Here is a 10,643-nt window from a genome sequence, read left to right as displayed (position 1 = left end):
TACGGGCTGGTCCGCCGACGGCTGAGGGGCCGCTGTGGAGCACGGCTGAGGGGACACCCGCAAGGGGCGCTTCAAGGGCGGCTTAGGGCCCGCCCCCCTGGACCGCCCCGGGCCGGGCTCACGGACCCCTCGGGGCCGCGGGGGCGGGGCGCGCACGGCCGCCGAGGCGGGGCGGGGCGGGGGCAGGGGCGGAGCCTGCCCCGGGCCCCGCCCCGCGGGCCCCGGCCCCGCCCGGGCTGTCAGAGCCGGCCTGTCCCGGGCAGGCTCGGGGCGACCGCGGGATGCGGCGCTGAGCGCTCTCCGCTCGCTCTCTCCGTCCGTCCGTTCGTCCGTCCGTCCGTCAGTCAGTCAGTCAGTCAGTCAGCCACCCCGCCCGGGCTCCCGCACGCCGAGATTCCCTCCCGCAGCCCATGATGTGCCTGGAAAGCGACGGCTCCTCCGGCAGCAGCCCGGGCTGCGGCGGGCGGCTCCGAGCCGGCGACGAAGAGGAGGAGGAGGACGGCGAGCGGGGCTGCTGTGGCCGGGGCGCCGAGGGAGAGGTGCAGACCCTGTCGGGCAGGATGAACCCACCGGCGGCCGGCAAGCACCCCGACCGCCCCGCCGCCCTCCGCAAGGCGCCGAGCGTCGGCCGGGCCCGGGTAGCGGCCGCCGGCATCCTCAGTGTGGGCAACGTGCTCAACTACCTGGACCGGTATACGGTGGCAGGTGAGCGCACCCGCGGCTGTGAGGGCATCCCCCGCCGCCCGGCGACAGCCCTGCCCGGGCACGGTACAGCCGCCGCCGTCCCCAGGGTTGTCCCGGGCTGGGGTCAACGGGGCTCGCCCGCCGTGCCGGGGCTGGAGGAGGGATGGCGTGAGGGATGCGGCGCGGCCGGTGCCCATTGTGCGGCCCTTCCGGTATTGTTCTCTAGTTTGTCTGAATTTTGTCGAAGATAAGAGAAGCGCCCTTTGTCTGGGCTCGATGGAGGAATCGGTGCTCGATGGGATTCGGGAGGGACCGGCGACTGCATCGCGGGCAGGGCGGGGGGCGCTCGGCGAGGTTCGGGGGTGATGGCAGACGCGTTATCGATCCCGGCACAGGGTGAACGCTGCGGGCGACAGGTGCAGCTGCGGCCGGAGAGACAGTCTGATGCCAAAGGGGGGGAGACGGGCATGTGAGCGCGGTGTGTCCTTGGGTGAAAATCGCAGCGAAGCAAATCCCCTTTGCTTTGTTTCTGCGGAGTGCGTCCAGCCTGGAACACCCGGCTGCCCTTCAGCCCTGTGCCAAGGAGGGTCCCTTCCCTGCAGAACTCCCGAGCAGGTGACAGCAGAGCCGGCAGGAGCGGGCGCAGGAGGAGCAGCTAGGCAGCCGCAGTGCACTTTGCAAAGCTCGGTTTTCTTGAGGTAAACACTTAAAATCATGCGCTGATGGATGCATGACCAGCTGTACTCCGTGAACCACTATGTTCCTCAGTACTTACTACTACTGTGAAGCGAAGCTCCAAAACAAATGTCTGTTTGCATGTTTACTGTGCCAGCCCTAGAGCAGACTCCTTGTTTATTCTTGTCAGGCAATAACAGCAGGGAAGAAGATCATCACTGAACTTTTTCTAATTAGAAACGAAGTAGGCTTGTTGGTAATCAACTGTCTCATGTCATTAGAATATAATACATATTCTCTGTTTGGCAATACTGATAATTTTATCTTCAGAGCTTACAAAGGGGTTTGTGCATGTATAAATTTTTCTCTATGCATATATATGTTTTAATCACTAGGACTCAATGTGGTGTTAAGCAAATCTGATTATTTGTTTATACTGCATTAAAATAATGTATGTTTGTAGGGCAGTAATAGAGAGCAAGGGACATAAATCTAAGTCACTTTTGTCAGAATAAGTTGGCCAGGTTGTATTTATTTTGTCTGGAGTAAGGAGATGGGGAGGATTAGATGGAATATTTAGCTGTCACTGTTGTAGCTTTTTTGTTTTTCTTTTTAGATGTGGCTTGTTCCTTCAGGAAATGTAAAAGGCCAGTATTGGGAGATACTGAGTACTTGGCTGGTAATCAGTCTGTTACAGAAGGAAGCTTGAAGATACAAGGTTAACCTGTTATTATTGAAGGAAATTGTAGTGTGTTCCCTTGCCCTCAAATACCTCTCTAGTAGACAGTTTTACTACAAAGCACCTTTAATACATGGAAAGTTTCCTTTTTAGGAAGCTATTCCCCGCCTCGTGCATTCTTTAAAAAAAAAAAAAAAAAAAATCACATCTAGTTCAGCTATTTGCTCCAGCACTTCCACCAAGACCTTTGTCATCTGATTTTTCTGCCTGCAAGAAGTGAAAGCATCTTCTTTTCTGGAAAGGCTGGAAGGTGCCTGACCAAGCAGAAGATAAAAATGCCTGCCTACTGTAATGTGGCATTGCCCGTCTCAGTGCTATAATTGCTGATATTTCAAGGACAAGCTCTGATTTTACTGTGCTCAATAACTGCCCTGTGCAATTTATCTGTTAACACTCAGTTTGATATCAAAGGTTTAAGATCTCAGACATCAGACTTGCCTTTGGGGACAGAATCAAACTTTGCATGGGCTTTTTGTCTTCTGTCAATTGGTATTTACTTTTCAAACCGGTGTTCTATAAAGTGCTAATCTAAAACATGGAATAATTTAAATCCAGTGTAATAGAAGAGTTGTGGTAATAAAAATTATATGTTTTGAGCTCAAAACTGACTTGATTATAAAGTCTTCTCTAAAAGTAATCTTTACTTTTGTGTTTTGAGTCTTAGTGTATACCACATGCTTATGTGATGTGCACTTGCAGATGAATCAAGCTAGCACTTTGAATATTCAGCTCATGTCTCAAGACAGGTAATAATTAGTAAATACAACTCTCCAGACCTTCAAAGTACATTTCAAATATGAATTGTTGCAGCAACGTAATAAGAGATTTTAACACCAGCCACATTATGGCAGGGGAAGTAGCATCAGAAGTTACGATTTACCTAAGGCCAGTGGACTGTTGTGAGAACTGGAACTAATTTCTGGTTCCAGCTCTATTTGAAACAAGTGTTAGAAGAGTGGCAGTACCAATGGAAACTGGTTCCTGAGGATTTGTCTCTAGGGTGATCCCTGCTGTGGATTCTCTGACGTCAAATAATAGTTGACCTTTGTCTTAACCTTTCTCTTCTTGTCTTATAAGAGTCTTGCATCTACCCAACCATTTTTTTTAAATGAAAGTGTTGGAAGCTTTGGGACTTCTTCCTGCTGTCAAATTTAGTCAAAAGCATGTCAGTGGCCTCCAAAGCAATTAGCAGGCAGCTGACAGACAGACATAAGCAAACAGAGTATCCAGCTGTATGGGCACGATACTCCAAGTACGTCTTCTGTCTTACTTGAGAACTTGGTTGCAATCATTCTGGTTTTCCAAAAAGTATAAGAAAAAGCAAGTATATATTTCCTGTATATATATATATATATATATATATATAACAAGTGTATGCAAGTATGTATTTACTTACTGGGGAAAAAAAGATCATATACAGAATTATTTCCAGATGTAATTTCCCGAGTATCTTCCACTATTTTCTAACATATCCTCACAGAAGCTGGATAGTATGTATCCAGTCATACATAAGATGCAAGAGCATCTTATATAATAGAAAGAACTAGGCTGACCTCTCCTATAGCATATCTTGCCCTTAAAAGTTTTTGCATTGCTACAAAGCAAACAGCAAATATGGTATTTCTTGGTGTTTACACTCTGGACACATAAACATTGTATATAATGAGTTATTCTTGGGTGATCGTTTTTTTCAAGTCCAACACACAAGGAAGTAGCTGTCTGTTTTCCTGGTTTTGGTTTAATGGCTTCCCAGCATGGACTAAATGATTTTATGATGGGATGTGTGTTTTTGGTATCTGGGACAGAGCTTGAGTGCAGTTTCCAAGATACAGGGCATACACAGCTTCACACCTAACACTAAATTTGCAGCTTTTTTGGGAGTACATGATGAAAATGGGCCTGACCGCAGAGGACTGGCCTGTTTCTTATGGTTTAAGAATAAGTTTCTTCCAGTACTTAAAAATAAAGTGTCTGCACAGCAGTAGTGGATATTTCAATAAGGTCCTTACGTTACAAAGACTTGGAAATTTCCAGTGCATGTGGAGTATGTTGGAATATACTGATATTTGGGAGAAGCTGTCCCAGACAAAAAGTGTGAGTGCTTCTATTGTGGCTCTTGTAAAGAAAAGATTGAAAACTCAATCAGTGCTGAGCATTACCAACTTGAAGGGAAATGATCCTCTGCAATTTTCTTAATAGGTCTTTGATCATACTGAAAACAGTTGCCTGTGGAAAAAGCTGTGATATTTTGCTGCTATTAGGATAGCAAAGAGTAAGGACAAGGGGAAAACAAAAGTAATTAAACCATTGTAGATTGCCTGTGAAACTGCAGCATTTCAGCCATCCAGTGATGCTGGGACATATCTTCTTCCTTAATGAAGTTTTGGGAAAAGTCATCTTGCCTTCAGAAGCTTGGAATGTGGTTTCACAATTATACCATGGGTGACCTTTTACTGTGCCTGCTGTTGACAATGAAAATATTCTTGCTTCATTAGGGTGTCACCTCCACCTTCTAATTCAGATGCTACTTCCTGGCATTTCTGTAGTGCTTTAATTTAAAGGTAATGATTTAATTAAGCTGGAGAACTACCCAGCAAAGTAAATGAGTCTCACCATCCCACTACAGAAGGGGAAACCAAGTTGCAGAATGTTGGTGATTTGCCTGTGGTAATGGAGTTAGTGGCAGAGCCTTGGCTGGTATCACTTCATCCTTGAGGATCTCCATCCCTGTCACACAGTAATGTCACAGACTTTGGTCTGCTGGTTTTGTCCTTTAAATGTCTGCAACTTACTAATAACCATATTTGTGTTAATTAGCCTCTCATTACAACACATAGTTGCAAATCAAATGCCATTCTTTGAAGATACATACATGCAAATGATCATTGAAAGTTGAAAGTCAAGTTTACAACGATGTAGTACAGACTCCAGCTGAAGGGTTAGGAAAGGTTCAGCACTAACTCTCAAGAGGTTGTGAGCCAAAACTGCTTCTTTTTACTTATGAGCTCACATTTCTGATAGTAACATAGTGCCCCATTGAGTGTTTCTAAGTGAATGTCTAAGTGAATGTAGTCAGAGAACTCACATAGAATGGGATAAAAAGAGAGCCTCTTCTCCCCTTGTAACAAGACCATGCTCAGGGCTTCTGGCTTCAGGGAGAAAACTATTAAGAGGCAGTGCAAGCTCTTCCTTTTTTTTTTTTTTTTTTTTTTTTAATCACTTTGAGCTAATCTTAACCCAGCACGACACAGCTCTGGAAGGACTGTTATGCTGGAAATTATTAGAAAATAATACTGACAGAATGCACTTGAGCCAGCAGTGCCACCAGCTCACACATGTGAGCATTTGTGAAAGGATGACAGTGTTTTACTTGGACAGCAGGGACCTGCTACTGACTCAAAATTCAACAGGTCCTGCACTAGGAGCAGAAGTTAAAATTGAACCTCATGCACTTCAAAAGCAGGAGACAGCAAGTGTTCTACAGCACAATGACAGGGACTGTGCAGTAGCATCTTGTTCTCTAGTGTTGTTTTCCCTGTGTGATGGGCTTTATTGCAAAGGCTGCTGCTTCCTGTTTGCTGGTTCTTATGCGAGTTGGCAGGATTTGTTCCAGAGTATTTTACATTTCAAGTGAAGTGTTATTATGTTTAATCATAGTATTTTTTCTTCCTTGTGCGGTAGGTTTGCCAGATACTAACTATCTTTGTTATTATGTGCAGATTTTCCTGTTTGACTCTGAGATCCTCTTTCATACATGTTGATTAATTTTATCCCCAAAGCATCCAAGTCATTGCAGCCAGACAATGTGGCCTTTATTACATGGAGTTAATATACTCATAAATATTGAGTGTGTTCTTAAGAATAATGTGATGATCTTATTAGTCCCTTGATCTCTGTGACTGTCAATACCAGAAGCTTTGTGAAAAAGCTTCTCTTGTCAAAATTGTGGGAAATCTGTAATCATTCCTTCAGACTTTTCAAATACCATACCAAGCTGCAATAGAGTTAATTTCTATCAGGGAATTTGTGTAACAAAAGGGAATAACTGAGAACATTTACTCTTCATTTCTTCTGGTACACTGTGCATGAGAAGCAAATAAGCTGCTGATGACGTAACATGGTGGGTTATAAATTTGAACAGACGTTGTTAAAAACTGGTGACTTTTCCTGTAACATAAAATCCCATAGCTCTTGCTTGGTCTTTCAACTGCTGAGGAACTTGTGGTTGAAAGGTTCTATAATGTATCACCTATATCAAATAACATTTGCAAAGTTCCTTATAACTATCAGGAAAAGCTCCTGGTACCTCTTCAGGAGTTCAGCAGGAAACTATGATTTTATATAACAGATAAAAGTTAGGAACTCCAGAGATCAGAATTCTTCTGAGTTGCTTGTTTGCATCATTGTTGTTTGACGTGTATTATGGACCAGGACATTGTCGTGCAGCTTCTAGGGAATCAGGTGGTGCACCCAAGGTACTTACAATCCACATCTATCTCCATATCTCCAAGATATATCAGAGAGCTGTAGGCCAAAGATGGAGAGACTGAGGGAGATGAGACAGCATTTGTCAGTGTGAGGGGCCCTACAAGATAAGCAGATGTGGCTTTTTGGTAGGCACTATAGCCAAGTGGTGAGGAGGGAGTTGAGGGGAGAAAAGGGCAGCTTTCAGCAATAGTTTACAAACAGCATCTACCAAACGTGATAAGCATCACAGGAGAAAGGATGAAGTTGACTGTTGGAAATGGACAAAGGAGGATGATGCCCTTCTGGCTGAGAGAGTTTTGTGGAAATTGCACTATGGGTGTAGGGTGATGAGTGTTCTAGAAAAAGTAATGTGTGCGCAAAATGAGTTGTACAGAGAACCTGTGAAGTGCCTAAGGCGCCACGGAAGTTAATGGGAGTTGAGCAAAATGGGCTTGGGCTCAGAGCCCAGAGAGGTGTAAGTGAGGTGAACAACACATCATGGTTTCCAGAGAAGTTTGGGTACAGATTTGGCATGGACCTCTCCTGTAAATTGCATTTTTGGTGAACTGGTCTGATATTCTTGGTCTGAAAATCAAGAGGCAAATCTGAGACAGGTAAGGGCAAAATAAGAGAAAGAAACCCCCAAACAAACCAAACGAAACAACAACCCCCCAAGTCGTTACGACTGAGTTCTTAACTACTCATGCCTGCTTTGACTTTGGTGCTGTAAAACAGCTAACCCTGTGATTCATCGACTGGACAAGTACCCTACCTAGAACTGCTGAACTGCCAAGTACAGCAGGCATCTCATGCATGGTTTTTCTTTTCTTGACACATCTGCTGTCATTGTTATTTTGTGTGTGTTTCTGTCTGATGTAACCCAGCTATTTCTGTAGAGTTGCAGGGAAAGGAAGTGAAAGGGAGGGAGCACTAATATCTGTGCTCCTGGTTTTACAACAGTATATACAAAATCAGGAGAGTGACTGAAGGGATGTAGAATCCTTCCCACTTGTAGTCATGACTGGACCTGTGACCAGTCAGGAGCAGCTGAAAGTTTCTTCTGGAAGGCTCTTGAATGAGCTGTTCAGGTTGCTCTGGTGGCTCTTTCCACTTTTCATTGTGCTGTGTGTTTCATGGAAGCCTCTGCACAAGGCATGGCTGGAACCACCACATTATCTCTCACTTATGACAGAGTAAGGAATGGAGTTCTTCTGTCCGGCTGAACTTTCTAGACAGCAATGGAGCACGTCGTGAGAGCAACATCGCTGCTCCCACCTATTCTGTACTTCTGGTTTTGAGGGCATAAGTATCAATGATCCTTCTCAAGAACCGATCTCCTGCCACAACTGAAGTCATAGAGCAATTTTAGCTTAAGAGAAGGGAGAGAAATACACAAGAAAAACTAGGCTTTATGCCTTGCCTGTCCTAAGGTCAGGTGTGAACAATATGAACATACTGGGGTTGTATTGTTGGTGAGCAATATTATCTCCTCTTGAGATTTTTTGTTTGTTTCTTTGTTTTGGGGTTTTTAAAAATACATTTCTTATGCTTCTGCTGGTGGCCAGCAGCTGCAGTAACTGAACAGAAAAGCAAAGGGAAAAGATCAGTGTTTATCTGGAGAATAGCTGCAGTAACAGCTTGGAGCTTGGCTGGCAGAGTGAGAGAACCCCATGCTGGAATGAAAATCCTTTCAGCCTTGGCATGTGATGATTTATTTTTTAATTTTTTTTATTTTAAGGCTGCATCGAACCAAAACTGCAGTAATCCATCTTGCTCCTTGTTCAGGCTTCTGCCAATAATTATGTAAATAACAGATCACAGTTAATTATTCGTTTCATAGCTTCCTATTTTCTCTATTTGTATTAGTAACATGTCATTATTGTCTTAGAATACAGCTCTGGGTTCTTGGCAACATGGAAAACAACAAAAATGGGTGAACTTACAGTGGCAACAGGACTCGTGTCTGTGTTGAGTCTGCAGGGCCTGAATTAAACCTGCCTGAAGGTTGACTCTGATTCCCATGGCTGTCCTGGGATTTGCTGATCTGTGCTCTCTGCATATTCTCATTTCAGCGAAGTGATCCTTCAGGGGGGTTTGCCAACAAAGCAGTATGGATCTGAAAGGGGGGGTCTTGGCCTTCTGTTGATTTGCAATTTTCACTTCTCGCTGCCTGTCACGTTTGCATTTCATGATTTGTGCCTGTGTGGTGGTGATGACCTTGGAAGTTTTGCTTTTATCCTGGCTTAGGCAGCTGCTTTAGTACAGCGTTCCTACCAGGTGGGCAGTTTGGGAAGTTCACAAATCACTGTGTGCTCTTGCTCTGTTCCTCTTCAGTGAGACTTTTCATTTGAAAATGCGAGACTATGACAGGACTCTTTTTCTAATAATTTTGCATAAGATACTGGATTCTCATTTCCACATTGCCTTTAGTGTTGGGTGGTTTTCTCCAACAGACTGGTGCTTGTAAATTTTGCTCCAGCCAGAGCCACTGGGGCTTGGCTGTCCCAAGCTGTAGGATGTAAATAATTTGACATGACATCAGCTGACCAAGTGCCACTGCTGCCCAGGCTTTAGTCCCTGAGCAGGTTGGTGGATGAAATGTTGCTTATGGGATGCTGAATCAGAGCTGCTTAAACACTTTGGGCCAGGCACTAATTTTGTGCAGTTTCAGGCGTGTTGTCAGTGCTAAATAATAATTAATACAGAATTGCAACACTATTAATAAATACCAACTGTGCAAACTATGCAATAAGGAGAAATTATTTCTATTGCACCAGTGTGGCTCATAAAGAGGGGTCATTGCCTGTGTTGGTGTGCTGAGCTATTAGAACTCAAATACTGCTGCAGTTATACCAGTGTTAAAACATTTCTAATAGTCTTGTTATTTCCGTCTAGCAGCCAGAAATGCTGACTAACTTTCAGGATAACAATCTTTTATATATTCAGGAAACAAAATACCCAAGGGCCACTGGTGACTGACAGCTATAGCGCTCTGATTAAAACTGACAGTTCCTGATCAGCTCCGTCTTGGATGTGTTAGTTCCTTTTCTCATGGGGAAGAGAAGAAAGAGGACAAAAAATTATTTAATGTAGTAGTATTAGGATATGAGACTTTTTTTCTTCACAATTTTTCAGGAATTTGTAACTCAGAAGTACCAAACAAAGTACCTGAGTAATAGTGCTTAGAAGGGCAAACATTAATCTCTCATGACTTTCCTGTAACAAGGTACAGAAAATGCCAAGTGTTGGCTTCTAGTCATTGATTTTTGACTGTAAGAACAACATGATGAGGATCCCGAGCTTCTGATGATCAATTAATACGTGGTATTTGTGTGTTTTATTCCCAACTGGTACTAGGACAGGGAAGATTTTTTTTTTCCCCTCTAAATGAAAGGAATTCTGGTGGTTTTGCTCATCTGCACTTACATACAGATGGCACAAGCCATTACTCAATCCCTAATGAAGAACCTCGAGTCACTGGTCAGAACGTGAGGTTACTCAGCCACTGGTGCCCCACATAGTGAGTATATCTTCTGCTCTCCTCCCTTTCCCTTCTCTCCAACAGCATTTCTTAGTCGTTGAGGAAATAACCAACTTTATTTAATTTACCTTTGTGTTTATTTAATCTCCTTTTTACACATTAGAGATTCTCAGGAGCAGTTAGCAGCACCTCCCCAGCATGTGTTGCTGTGTGCTTTTCAGCTCTGGGGTGTACCTTGAACTGTGCAGATGTGCTGCAAAAGCAATAAAATTAATGACTTCTCTTGCCTACTTCATTGAAGCAGGGTCTTGACAGATCTGCTAAAGTTTAGGGTCACTTGCTATTTCCTTCATGAAACATATATTTTTAGGTAGTCAAAATTTTCACCTCTTACATGTTGGCAATTCCAGCTGGGCATAAATGAATGTTGCTCACAGTTACTTTGTAACTTTGTAAGCTGGGACCAGTTTTGGAAGGTAGTGCACTGTTTTATGTATGCTTGAGCACCCATGAAGGCAGACCTTCCATGACTTAAGTTTTGAGTGGTGCTCTTAAGCTGCTGGAAATGGGGGCATCGGAGGAGTGGTGCTCTTAGAC

At 44.1% G+C, this 10,643-nt stretch overlaps 1 protein-coding gene across 1 annotated transcript in view; it reads left to right on the top strand.

Annotated features, from left to right (window-relative positions):
- Positions 1-307: 307 nt before the first annotated feature.
- Positions 308-10,643, top strand: part of LOC309580564 (sphingosine-1-phosphate transporter SPNS2-like) — a 134,741-nt gene continuing 124,405 nt past the window's right edge. The window contains exon 1 of the mRNA XM_082294628.1: positions 308-705. Coding sequence (XP_082150754.1) covers positions 411-705 — 295 coding nt within the window. The 5' untranslated portion in view covers positions 308-410. The remainder of the gene's footprint in view (positions 706-10,643) is intronic.

The sequence above is a fragment of the Coloeus monedula genome, assembly GCF_965178545.1.
Source record: "Coloeus monedula genome assembly, chromosome: 20".
Classification (NCBI taxonomy): domain Eukaryota; kingdom Metazoa; phylum Chordata; class Aves; order Passeriformes; family Corvidae; genus Coloeus; species Coloeus monedula.
The sequence above is the reverse complement of the archived record's forward strand: the minus strand, read 5'-3'. Positions and strand labels throughout refer to the sequence as shown.